Source organism: Sander vitreus, chromosome 2 (assembly GCF_031162955.1).
Source record: "Sander vitreus isolate 19-12246 chromosome 2, sanVit1, whole genome shotgun sequence".
Taxonomy (NCBI): Eukaryota; Metazoa; Chordata; class Actinopteri; order Perciformes; family Percidae; genus Sander; species Sander vitreus.
Genome location: NC_135856.1, coordinates 24,815,497 through 24,830,091, shown reverse-complemented (window position 1 = coordinate 24,830,091; position 14,595 = coordinate 24,815,497). Strand labels below are relative to the sequence as shown.

Genomic DNA, 14,595 nt, shown 5'->3' with positions numbered 1-14,595 from the left:
CAGCAGTAAGACCGCATAACAGTTTAACCTAAAATAATTTTTCTTATGACATAAATACCTCACTTTTCTGTATCAGACTGCAAGTGCTTGAGATTTCTCTCAACTGACAAAACTAGCAGATGTGCTCTTTATCAGGTCTTTATCACCTTTGCTGGTAATTTGGTGATTTTCCGTTTGCCAAGGTGGGAACATTGGTAACCAGCAGACACATTTAAATGCACAACACAAATCCAGTTTATCATTGTGTCTATAATAAGACAACTAAAACATCTTCCTCCTCTCTACGTCATTGAACTCCCTCACAACTACCTGTTCCCACCAATCCTCTCCCTCCGTCTTTCCATTTTAATTCAAAAACCAAAGCCAGCTTACCAGGGCATGCATCAGCTGCATGCGTCACCTCTGTCTTTTAAATAGTGAGCAAAAGTAGCGCAGGAGGTTCAAACTAACCCTCCCATGTCCCCCCTCAACTGTGCAGGTACCTGACCAAACTGTAGAGGCAGGGGCAAGAACACTTGTGGTTGTTTCCCACCTGTGAACATGGCCACTTTGGTGCAGAGAGCACAGATTTTAAGGGGGATAAGAGAAGCTGATTCGACTGGCCACAATTGATACAAGCCCATAACCAACTAACTCATCCACTGTTAATGTCTAATGTTGGATTCTTTCTTATCCTATCCTGTTTTCTATGTGTCCGGGTGAGCTACATACCACCAGCCATAAATACCAATAAGTGCACTACCACTCCCTGGAACTGGGACAGTGATAACTTAATTTTGGCACTTTCTCCCAGCGTCTAACGTAAGAGAGTAGACCTCTCAGAGGATAAGGTTCAGAAGCAACAAATAAGCCCCAGACTTTCTAACTTTTGGAAGTTATTTGACTGAATGTTGTTTGCTGTTATTCAGGTGCACATGCTGCTTGGCCTTCTTGCCTCAGGGAAAACAGAGATGAAAGGCATCCCCCCATGGACAAAAGGGCAAAGCCCTCTGTGATGTACAGACCTTTGCAGCGAGGGAGGCAACCAGAATGACGCAGGATAAGCATTTTTATTATGTGAGCAAAGCTGAGCAAATGCATTCTGGACAAACTTTAGGATTAGAGAGGAGGTGGCATAGCATTTCTGTCTGAGAGGATGGACCATGTCAAATGGACCAGTGAATCCAGAACATGTGACCGAGGCTACCCCCATTTCTATAAAAAAATAAAAATCACGGCTGAATGTCATTAATCTGAACTCGTAAGTACTAATAATGAAGCCTGAAAAGTTCACTTGGCTGAAACACATTTAAGAACTAGCCAAAGCTCATTCAAAATAATAATAATAATAATAATAATAATAATAATAATAATAATAACAATAATAATAATATGTACATCTTCCATAGTGTAACTCAATCGTCAACTAGAATAAAACATGGTAAAAGTCAGGCTACAAACCTGCTGATATCTTCTATTTTCTCATCTCCCAAGTAGTTGGAATCTTGCCCTTGTGGTCGCTTTCGTTGAAAATCTGGAAAGCACAGACTGGCATCTCTCCTCCCATAGTATTGGCAGAACTCATCCACATCGGCCTGGAACAGTTCTAGCAAACACAACAGATACAGACATATTTTATACACTTTCTGTAGATATTGCAGGGTTAAATTATTTCATACACTGGGCTTGTGTAGACACCTAAACCAAGAAAATCCGATGAATATTCTTCTAACATTGTTTTTATGGTACTTTAGCTCTGAGTGTGCACCTGTCTGTAGTGTATGTGGCTGTATAAATGCGTGCATGCATGGATATGTGCAATAGAGGACAAAAGAGGAAGAGAGAGACAGAGGAAGAGAGAAAGGATGTGATGTGCTTGTGTGTTGGGGAAGGTTGAAAATATGCTTGATGAGCCAAACCAAATCCTGGCTAGACTGGGCGTAAATGAACAAGTGAAGAGAAACTGGGCCAAACCAAATGGATCACAGATTAGATAGAGGTCTGCTGTGAACTATGCCTCTCCAGAGAGCAAAAGAGATTGCATTCTCAATTTCAAGTGTATATATTATTTGTCATTATTTTGATTTATGAAATTATGCTTTTACACTAGTCCTAATGGAGTCCTATGTGAAAACTCTGACTTTCTTCAGTCTATCCAGCAAAATAGTGATTCATTGCTTGTTTATTTTACTTTTATTATACAAACTTAAGAAACATTTAAATGCACAGCAAAAATCCAGTTTATCATCTTGTCTGATTCCTATCCGCATCTCTTGTAACAACCCATGTTTTGTATGAAGGCTTTCTGTTGTATACCTGTCTCTACAGCCATCAGAAGGCAGCAGGTAGAGTACACAGTGACTTCCCTCCCCCAGCTCGTCTAGAGGCTCTGTACACACAGCCTTAACACACCCCCACAACAAACCCAATGAAACTATTAACAAAAACAAAACTACACTGTGTATTAGAAAACCAAAACCAAATTGAAAACACTGACAAAGAAAGACTGAGAGACTCTCAGTTTTTACTTGACGAGATTACAGAATGTGAAATGATGGTAGCAAAATTTGTCTTCATATTATGTCATAAGAGTTCCCTTCATGTGGCTATTTATAGGACACTCTGTGTCACAGCTCTTACGATCGCCTATCAAAATCAGCACGTCAAAAGGTCACTTGAGTGTAGTTACTAATGGTGGACGATGGTGTTCTCTATGAAAACTGTGTTCTTTCAATTAATTGGAGACAACACATACGGTCAAGAATTCTCAGGCGTCCAAAATATCCTTTAAAGAATAAGTCCCAACCACTTTCCTTCAAACAAGTCTGACTGTTTTACATTACTGAGCAACACATGGGCACAGCATGCAAAATGAAATAATCAACCTGTTAAATATGGCATGTAATTCTGAATATAGGGTGAGGTTCAGATTTGCTTACATTGCCAAACAATGACGAGATGTTCCCAAATGCTTCCTGAGTTGTGTCTCAGCAACTTTGTTTTTGGGGGGAGTTTTTCCTTATCTGAATCAAGGGTGTCATATGCTGAAGCCCCATGAGGCAAATTTGGAATATCGGGCTATACAAATAAATATATAGTGATCTGCGTACTTGACTTACTGATTGTATTCTACTCAATTAGCATGTAAATTCAAGGTAAAACTGCCATCACATCATTCCTTATGGCCTGCTGGTTTACGTAAAATGTTTCATTGCCAGAGGAAAAGTGATCTGCGTAAACATAGCAGTCACACGCAGCTACACCTCCAGCCTGTCACAACACTATTCCCAGCAAAGTGTACAGTGCAGTGGGTCTCACAGGCCCTTTGCGACCTAAAAACAATCTTGCCAATAGTTTCCTTTAGTCAATCCCTCAGAGGACACAGGAGAGCAAATACACCAGTGATAAAAACACAAACAGGACTCTCCCTGTCCCTTCTTTCATCTCCCTCTCCTGACACACACCAACCGCAAGCGCTGACCGCACCAAATACTGGAGGTGATAGGATATCCCCTCAAACATCTAAACACAACATGAAGATCAAACACAGAAACACACACACAGACACAGAGCTCTGGCTATACCACCCACTCACTTGTGTCTGCAGTTATCTTAACCATGCTGGTTGGGGACTTCGGTTGGGGGGGGTTTAGTGAACAGGGGAAGAAGATATGAGAAAAGAGGAGTATGGTGAAGATGGGAGGCCTCCAGGCAGAAGTGAGAGTCAAGGCAGTAAATGTCTTTATGGAGAAATAGGGGCTAAGTACATGGCCTAATCAAGGGCTGGTAGGAAGTTTCATGGGAGCAGGATGACAGTTATGGATGCAGTAAAGGCTACCGTTTCATTTTAATACCTTTGGCCAGCGATTTTAAAAATGCCAACACAATTGCTACCATTTATGAAAACAAAGCGTACAACTCTATGGCCTCGCTGCAATAGGATTCAATCTAATCTATTTGTGTTTAGTAGGGTGTGCTTTTTTAAAGTTTATTGTATTTACAAAAATGTGAGGGGTGTACTCACTTTTGTGAGATACTGTATGTATGTTCAACCTTATTTGTACTGCGTGCACAGAAAAGAGTATGAACCAAGTAAGAGAGAGAGAGAGAGAGAGAGAGAGAGAGAGAGAGCGCTCTGTCCATATTCCCAGCGCTAAAGTTATACTTCCATCTGGTTATCTTCCAAGGCAACCTGGGTGGCCCACCCAAAGTACTTGACATCTTGATGCACTTCAGCAGTTTTACATACACACAACCTTTGTAGAAAAATAAATGTGTCATTCGTCACCACATATGCTGATCTGTAGAGGGCTGAGGGGGGGTAAATGGGGAGGAGCATGACGGTGAACACAGAGAGGGGGGATTCTTCTCTGGATTCCTCTGTTGAGCTTTTTTGGTTGGACTCTCTGAGCCCATATGTCTCTCAGCTCATGAGTAAGTAATGTTACTCCAGACAAGCCTTCGCCTTCTTCTTCTTCTCTTTTTCTATGCTCTATGGAGTCCCACTCGCCAAATTTCAAGTGCTGTACAAGATATGCAAGCAGGCCATTAGATGCAGACGAGGATGGAATGTATGTGTTTGATATTTGACTTGAGCTGGAGAACACCATGTGGGTGGGTTGCAGACAAGTGTGTTTGAAACTGTTCTCTGTTTGCAAATCTCAGCAGATCTAATCAGTTCGTGGCGACAGAGATTGGAAGAAGACTTGGCTGGAGGAGAAAAGACAGTGAGAAAGTGTTTGATCATGTTTGGTATGCACAGGTACCTGTGATCTTGCATCCCTTCAAAAAGGAAATTCTGAAGACCAAATGCTTTCAAAGGACAGAGGGGTTCCCATCATTTAGCAGTGCCATATCTACAAGGAAACTGTTGCAGAAATGAGTTTTTTCCCCCCGTTCTGTGGATTCTGCCATCTCATTGTAGAGCTCATGACAGGGGCCAGTTAAGCAACACTTCAACTATGTTTAGATTCATGTGAACTTACTACTCAAACGAAAACATACTGGTGGCAGAACATGAGCCACAGGTCTTTAAGTGACAGTTTATGTTTGAGGAAGGCAAGGGGCCAAGCAGTCATGTCTACACCACAGCTAGGGTGCTTATGCATCCCGTGAGCAGTATCCAGGAACAGTTCATAAAATAGTTCATTTTGCTCCAGTCCAGTTTTCTAGTACACAGATCAGGTGGGGCCAGCTTTTGTTAGTGCATGTTTTCACACCCAAATGCAAATCTAATATGTTCCATTCACATGTCAGGAAATGCTTCAAATTTATGTATTGTTAATACACAAAGTGGCCATATTATGCTCATTTTCAGTTTCATAATTGTATTTTGAGGTTGTACCAGAATAGGTTTACATTTTTAACAAAATTTTTTACAATTTTCAAAAAACACTATATTTTTGTTGTACTGCACACTGCTGCAGCTCCTCTTTTCACCCTGTGTTCAGGTCTCTGTTTTAGCTACAGAGTGAGACCTCTCACTGCTGTAACATCTTTGTTGGCAGTCGCACATGCGCAGTAGCTAGGTAAGATCACATCATCTAGCTAGCGGTTTGTTTCTACAACTTCAGTAGTACAAGGCAGGATTAGCCGGTAGACTTCTTCTAAACGAGGGCACACTTTCAACTTTGCGTGGAATACCTGCAGAATAGGGACATGCAAGTAGTTCTTTTGTAGATGATGGTGAATTAGTGTGTGTTGTAGCAGTGTTTTGCCATTCAGAACAAGCTAGCATGCTAGTGGTAGCATGCTACGGTTAGCCACCTCGTTTCGGCTAGTGACGTAAAAAGCCGTGCCGATTTTGAACAGATCACCCGGAGACTGAAGGCAGGACACATTCAGAAACCGTATCTCACTCAAAACCAAGTTTCCAAGTTTGTATGCGTGTGGAAGCACCAGAGACACAAAATAACACCCCAAATCCCAGAAAAAGTGATTTTTTTTCATAATATGGGCACTTTAAGGTGATCAAAAACAGTCACATATTTGCAAATTCATGGTGATTAAAATAAACTTGCATGATCCAAACAAACCTAACAGAGACAAGAGAACAAAGCTTTCTGCACCTAGTGCCATAAATACTGTACAGCTAGACTGAAGTCATAAAAAAGCTAAAATATTGCTCTGCTATTTGCTAGAGCAAATGTGCTACATCAGACTGCAGACTAATCAGCAAACTGGTGTTGTGTCTATATAGGCAGTGTGTGGCGAGTAATTTTACTGATGCACTAAAGTGCAACAGTAAAGCAAGTGCGAGGCAGCGAGCAAGCAAATGGGTGAGACAAGCTCAGCAACAAATGGAGGTGAGGTCAGTTGAGGTAAGAGCTGGATAAATAAATAGTCACAGACCAGACTACTGACGCACCATTTCTTGCATAAGTCCAAAAATCTGCCAGTTCTACATGTGCAGGCTGAGTCTCAATGACGAATGAGGCCTGCTGTGAATTTTAATTCATCACAATAAGGTGTCAGTTACATTTCAAATGAGACTGAAATGAGCAAGTATAACGTATGCCTACTTTCAGTTACTCTATCCATGTGTATGCTTGGGTATCAGTAAACACAAAGGGGCAACAATTCAAGTCACATTCATTGTCATTATCTGTATAATTACCTGGTATGTGTCCCCTGCAGGTGTAGTAGAACTCGCGGCAGAAATCCTGGCACAGCCGCGGCAGGTCTGGCTCCCTGTGTGTCATCTTATCCATGTCCAAGGAGTGGAACAACACCTGGGCATTGGGGGAACAGCGAGCACACTTGATCTCCTCCAGGATACGTCCACATTCGGTGTTGTTGGTGGAGAAAATCTGGAGACCACACGCAACAGGGACCAATGCCTGATTAAAATAGAGGACTGTTAACTTTTACTTCTTTAGTTAAGATTGTAGGGTGCATTTTTAAATCGTCGTCATACATTTAAGACACTATTTGAGATTTTCAAGAACAATAACTATACAAAATGAGATGTTTTCAAATGATTACAGTGAGTCCAAATTACATTTTAAAGGCAAATATTAGCACTTAAAAGATTTCACCTAACTTTTTCATGTGTCAATATATCAATACAACTCAGAGATGCCAAGGCACTTCTCAGCCCTCACCATTTAACTAAATTGGCCAATCTCACCCCTGTAACCACACAGAAAGTGAATGATCTCTACTTAAAAATTACACCCACACACTGATAACTGTATGTTTACAGGCTTTCCCCATATGACACGTGCAAAGTGAGATACTCTGTTGGAAACAGGGTCTAAAGCACCACTAGATAAACCCATTCATTTGCATGCCATATATTATGTTAAACATCAATGCCATCATTGTATTGTCTGTTTATTTTCTACATGATCTGCAGATTTGACAGGTGGTTCCTTATTGTTATGGTTGCTAATGTGCTGAACAATTTGTTTGCACAGCAACTGTCTTTTTTTCCTCGCATCATCTTTAGAATGAAGAATAAGGAGGGAGAAAGACAGTCACTTGCATAGTGTGAAAGTCTGCAGCATCTCTACCACGATCTGCATGAACGTTCACACTGCAAAGACACTCTAAATTTTCACTGGTAGTGCTGGTATAGCCTCTTTCTTTATTGTCCCACTGAAACATTCTTTTCAGTTTTTACAATCTCATGTATACAAGCTAAATTATAGCAAAGCCCTGCATAGTAGTACATCAATTCTATATCCTTTGATACCAATTTGTTAAACATTGAGGTTGGGACACCCTGTCTGTTTAGAGAAATAAACAAAGAAATCATCTCATTCGCTGCCTACTTACCCAAGTTTATGAACAGTTAAAGTCAAATTACAATTCCCGTGTCTGACAGATCCTGGGGCATGAAATGAATAAAGCCAAATAAGAGCCTCAAAGCCTGACTTGGGGTCATTATGCAAAAGTACACAAAGAGTTAATCCAAAAGAAATTAACAGGCTTATTTACATAACAAATTAGCTGTAATAAAACACAATGTAATCTGTTTTAGGTCAAGAGCAGCGCTGCTTGGGCAGCAAGGCAGGCTGGTAGTGCTTTGCTCTGTGTGAGGTCCATGTGTAAACACCAATTTAGAGATAGACAGGCACATCATTCCCACTCTGGTATCAACAAATTAGCAGTCTGTCGAAGTCAATTAGACCAGCGGACCCAAGGCCAACATATGGATGCCTTACACTTTGCTCTGACTGCAACAAACTGCAACTGGGGAAAAGATTTTCTGTTTAGCAGTTATTCAGAGCTGTGTTTACCCAACAGGTGGCAAAACATCTGGCAAAACCTTGAGGGTTTACCTGAAAAATATACTAACATATACAACAAATCTGTCACCACAAAAGGCAGTATAATGGACGAATTGAAGAGGGAAAAGAAATTCTATTTTATCTGAGGTTCCATAGTTGAACTCAGATCTGAATCCCACTTTTGTTTTATATTTTATCTAATTGTTGACCTTTTTCTCAAAAAGGGAGTTCCGGGCTGGCTATGACCCTGTATGTGTGGTGAGTTCCTCTGTCTCTGTGCCCTCAAAACTCATGCCATGTAGTGTTGTGGGCATGCCTGCCCTCATGCTCTAAATTGCCCATTGATTCTGTGTGCCATGGGCTGGCACAAGGTCCATGGAGAGTAGCATTTGTGTGCTCTCAGCCATGCCCTGTGTCCATATGTTGCTGGGATGGGCTCCAATGTTGCCATCATCCAAACCATAACAAGTGGGCCTTTGTTTGTTGTCTTTTTGCTGAATCTCAGTGAGTATGTTCCTCAAAAGCAGGGAGAAAATGGCAATTAGGCTTAGCTGTTGTACTTTTGCTAAGGATATGCTAAAGCAGGTCAAGAACAGAGCCATAATCAAACACAGAGCAAAAATAGCGTAAGAAAATAATATTGTCATTAACGTATTCCAAGGCTATTTCAGATGTTTACATTGCATTTTCTAAAGTTGGCATACACCAAGCTGCAATGCATTGCTTCATGTTGGAGAACAGCTATTACAAGATTACTTATTTCTAGGATAGCATCTGCATAATGGTTTTTGCAAATGAAATTGCCTGAACAAACATATTAATATACAATGCCACACTTTTCAAAATTGTAGCACAATTTATTTCAAAGTAATCACTTGTCTTTCAAATGCAATAAATCAGTAACACTCTGAAAACCTCATCAAACCTCATATGGTCAGAGAGACGGGGAGAGGTACCGAGGTAGGCAATGCTAAGCTTTAACAAAACACTTGTCCTTGGGGAATAGGTGTAAGTTGGTTGGCAGGGGTATATGGTGAAGGACACACACACACACACACACACACACACACACACACACACACACACACACACACACACTCAAAGGCATTAACACTTGGACAGGGCTGATGACTGGGGGAGAGTGATGTTCTCCAGCTTCTCCCATTAGTGAAACCAACAAACACAATGGTGTTGTTGTTATTCTTTTGCCATAATCAGAAAGGGCTCCGTGTGTGGGCAGTGTAGTGGGGAGGAGGAGAAGTCGAGTTTGTCCTATTCAGTTTTCCCCCCTCTTATTTGCATGACTTGAGCAAATTAAATGATGCAATATGGCTTTTTGTCGCAACGCAAAGTTAGATACCACCCAGCCACTGAATGATTCGAGGAGTGGTTTACATGAGAATGGCCTGGTGAGGATCCAACGGAATCCTCTACAAGTTTGACGCTTACGGTCGCTTTTTTCTGACTTACCCCCCACAGAAACTGAGCATTTAAAAGCCTTACTTATATGACATTTTAAAACTTCTTCTTATCACGTCGGTCGATGCCATAACGGTCAAGAGTGTTAAGTAAAAGCGCGAGCCAGGAAATGTTTGTAGAACTTTTCCTTTAACGTCAACAGCGTTACGTTAGGCAAACACATTTCTGTACGTAACGCCGAAACACAACGTGAGGACTCTTTCAAACAGACGAAAAGAAAAACAGTTCGCTGTCAGCTCCCAGTAGCTGTGGGAAAAAAGATCAACGGTTGATTAAAAAAAGTTACAACCGAGCTCTTACCTGTTCTGGTAAACGGTTCAACAGCTTAGCTAGAACCCCTTTTTCCTGACAGTTGGTTGTAGCTGACTGTGGCGAGAAGTAACGTAAATCGACGAGTGTTTACCATGGTAACGCCGAAGCGCATTGGACAGCTGAATAGCTGCATCAGATTGTGTAAAGCAAGATACCGTAAAATGAAAATGTATCATCGAAACCTGGACATTCATTCAATTTACAAAGTAAAAAAGACACAGGTAAACCCTTACAGAAAAGATACATGCATGGGCACTAGCAAAATAAGTTGTTATGAAAATCATAAGAGATTAAAAACAAGATTAAAAAAAAGTAACGTTACAGACATAGGCATATGTCACAAATGGGGATTTTACAAGACGAAGCTTTAGGTACTATTTAAAAAACAAAGGTATGGTAATTTCACCTACCACTGAGTAACACACACACACACACACACACACACACACACACACACACACACACACACACACACACACACACACACACACACACATTGGTCTATATGTCCCTGTAGGAATGTTAAAATAAGACTTTTTCATCGGGACAGGGCAATTTCCCCTGACCATCCCCACATTCAGCTGTCGGTAACAAGAGGAAGAATGACAATACACAAGGGCTGTAAATGCATCTCCTGAGGGGTAACTCCCCAGCTCCTTAATTTGAAGCAAATGCAACGTGGTGGATGGACATTAACCTACCCTAGCATCCCTGCGGTGCAGGATCTGATAGGCGGCTCTCCTGGTGGGACAGCAGGACACTCGGGGGTACAACCTGTGGCAAACTTCTCCGCTGCTGCTGCTGCTGCTGCTGCCGTCAAGCAACACTTTTCGCTCCCTTTTCTTCAGCCGCTTGGGCAGGCTTCCGTCGTAACATCTTCTTCTCCTGGGGCTAATTTCTCCCCTCTCGCCGAATTTAGCGTCTCCACATTCCCACACGCTGACCGCGATGGCCAGGACGAGCACAAATTGCAAATGCTTCATAGTTTAAAAAATTATAAAATTAACAAAAAATATGAATAGAAAAAACTCCCAAGATCTGTCCCCTCTTTTTGAAAAAATAGTGGGGTTAACCTGCAATGTAGAATATAAAAAATATCAATTTTTTTTTATTTTTATTATTATTATTTTAGGCTAATTTCTCCAAGCAGCAAACGCCAATTTGGCTACTATAAGAACATTTCAAATATTCTGTTTGTCAGGGCAGGTGTCCTGAATTTGACCAACTACTATGACGAAAGGTGTTTAAAAATACATTATTGTTGCTTCTGCCTATATAGAACAACTCAGAAATAAAAAATAAAATATAAGCAAAACAATAACACAATTTATCCTGATGAACACAAAAAGTCAAAACCCAAAGAACACCGTGAACTGCAAAAGAGCCGTGATGTTCCTTTAGATGTAATTCCTTTTAAGCACAGCACGGCGGTTTGTGCATGCACGGGGTCAAAAAAACATAGAAGACATAAAAGTTGTCTCTCACTAAAGTCCTCAGACCGCTCACATGTTTTCCCGTGCGCTTTCCTCCTTCTTTTTAACCAGCGCGCGAGAAGAGGAGCGAGCGCGGTGACGTACGACTTCGCGGGTGCGCGCATATGGCCACAGTCGCGTCCACGTCGAGGTAAACAGTTACCTGGTAGAGCGGAGGACGGAGAGTAGAGGCAGAGGTAGTCGCACTGTTGGTTTCCATTGACCGAAAAAGTAAAGACGATTATTACTGAGGTCTAATTCAGCCTTAAATATATTATGTAAAATATAATATACAACAATATAACCACTTTTTAATTGGTAACTGGTAATATTTAAGGGAAAATAACTATTGACACAGAAGGCTACTAACCTCCAGATGTATCTGCCCAATCCATAGATAGATAGATAGATAGATAGGTAGATAGATAGATCGATCGATCAATCGATCGATCGATCGATCGATAGATAGATAGATATATAGTCAGTTTATGAAATATGACACCTAGTTATAGGCTACATTAACAGCATTGATTAAAATTAGCTCCCCCTTGACCACATACAATATTTCAAGTTAATGCATCTAAAAAAAAATGCAATGCTATAATAGCCTATATGATATAACTCTCACAGATATCATTCTTTGCATGTTGAGTACTTTTACTTTTAACGCTTTAAGTACATTATTCCGATAACATTTTTGTACTTTTTCTAATGTAAGATTTTGAAAGCAAACTTTTACTTGTAATTTTTGATTTTGTTAGTATAGGAATACAGGAATTACAGGAATCTGAATACATCTTCCACTGTTATCCATATGTTGAAGTTACTTCATGGCCTTGAGCCAAGTCTTATAATACATAAATAAATAAAATATTTGATCCATATGTTCTTTTTTGTTTTCAAATAACTGAACTTATGAGAGAGGCATGGAGATTTCTACAAGAGACTAACATTATGAAAATGCAGAATATTATGTTACATCACAAACTGTGCCATGGGTGTTTGACTTGGTTTAAATATGGTCTAAAATGTTTATTCTGGTAGCCACAGAATGAAGAATTATGTGTTAGGCAGTGGAAAATCATCTACAATGTAAAACAATCACTATGACCTGATGCGCAGCAATTTGCCTTCCTACAGTCGCACATACTGTAAGGCATCTTAATTTGGCTCCTGATAATACAGAACTAAATGTGGGACTAATCCTCTTTTATTTCCCGCTTCAGAAAAGTCACACGATAGTGATCCAAAAGGGAATGTCCAACCATGGTAATTACTGGAGAAACAACAGCCCCCTTTTTTTGGATACACAGACAATCTGAAATCAGTTACGTTAGCGGCACCTGTTCTTACTTGGGGGTCTCCGGCACTCACCAGAGCCCCAGCTCAGCTTATCTACAGGAATCTGGAGCGGGAGGAATCCAGGAGGGGTTGGTTTGATTGTGGGCAATTATGGAAATGACTGTGTGTGCTATGAAGCCATAGCAGACCCTGCCAGATCTGACCCCCCACCCTCTACATTCTTTACGTTACCCAACTGGAGACATTTCAGGACCAAGTATAGCCAATGTGCCACTGCAGTATTCTGGATGTAAATGAGGAAAGAAACAAGACCATATGCAGAGAAGGAATCTTCCACCACCACTACCAACACTACAACCACCAACTCTAGAGCTCCATGCAGAGAAAAAAAATATATTGTCAAAACATGTGGGATCCAGCTGTGAAGCGGAGAAGAGTACATCTGCTGTGAGAGATAGACCATTTGAGAGAATCACAGTTGGACAGACCGCAGTTCTAAGCTGACAGAGTCCTAGTGAGGCACAGGCACAGAGCAGACACACATACACACACACACACACACACACACACACACACACACGCACAATTGCATACGTGATGAAATAAGCATACAGCCTTATAAAGTGCACTTTAGCAATACTTGCTCTACACATTATTAAACTAATTTGGTTTTATTCCATTACATTTCAGGTGTGGAGATTAATTCAAAAGCTCACTTTGCTTTGATTTGGCTCATTAGGATCAAGCTTGTAATTCAATATTGATATAAATAAAACATTAACATGATAATTCCCTGAAAAGATACAACCTGCTTTGTCCTTTTTTTATTTCTGCAGGATCAGTGGGGGAATTATTATTCACTCAGCGTCTGACCCTCTGAGAGGATATCCCAGAGGATGATGGTTAGGTTTGCGTGTGACCACATTAGGATCAACAACATGAGTCTGGAGCTCAGCAAGCTCTCATTGCCGCCTCCACTGTTTCCCAGACTGAGGAGATGTTGAACGTTTACTCTATTCTCTCTGCCCATTCTGTTTCTGCATTGTTTGCTTCAAAACTCAGCATCGTAATCATGAGCATACAGAACAGGACTTGAGGACAGAGCTCCATTTGTGCTTTTTCAATTTTTCCATTCCAAACAGGCGAAACCACTACCTCACACCTCACAGTTCATACGTCCACCTAAAGTTGTCTCTGAGTGGTGTTAGAGGTGGCCAACACTTAGCTGTGTGGGTCCAGCAGAATTAATCCGTGGATCTGCAAGAAAAGAAGGTCTTTTAGCCATTATTTGAACCAGTAAGATACTATGAACATGAACAGAACAGAAAGTATTTGGTGATCCCCAGACCTTTCCTCTTGCACCACCATGATGTTCACATTTGTGGCTTTGACTAAAATCCCTCAACAACTACTGAATGGATGACAATGAAATTTGGTACACTATTCACATTTCCCTCTGAGTGAATTATAACGTTATACCTGTCTAATATCAGCATGTTAGCCTTTTTATTGTGAGCATGCTAGCATGCTGATGTTAGTATTTAGCTAAAAGCACCGCTATGCCTAATACAGCCATCACTACGGTGGCCGACAGGGGCAAACGCCCTGCAACTTAAGAAAACACACACAAATAGACAAAACACAAGCAAATTAAGAAAACAACTTCATTAATTTGACAACACATGCGCAGCATTCAGCAAACGTGCTGCAAATACACACAACACAACCAAATACATAAACGCACTGCAAATACACACAACACAACCAAATACATAAACGTGCTGCAAATACACACAACACAACCAAATACATAAACG

The 14,595-nt window shown here is 40.8% G+C and overlaps 1 protein-coding gene across 1 annotated transcript in view; it reads right to left on the bottom strand.

Moving 5' to 3' along the window:
* The window catches only part of hhip (hedgehog interacting protein), a 33,560-nt gene extending 22,032 nt beyond the window's left edge, over positions 1 to 11,528 (bottom strand). The window contains exons 1-3 of the mRNA XM_078262610.1: positions 10,706 to 11,528; positions 6,596 to 6,788; positions 1,441 to 1,585 (exon numbers count right to left, since the gene is read on the bottom strand). Coding sequence (XP_078118736.1) covers positions 1,441 to 1,585; positions 6,596 to 6,788; positions 10,706 to 10,987 — 620 coding nt within the window. The 5' untranslated portion in view covers positions 10,988 to 11,528. The remainder of the gene's footprint in view (positions 1 to 1,440; positions 1,586 to 6,595; positions 6,789 to 10,705) is intronic.
* Between the last annotated feature and the right edge of the window lie 3,067 nt (positions 11,529 to 14,595).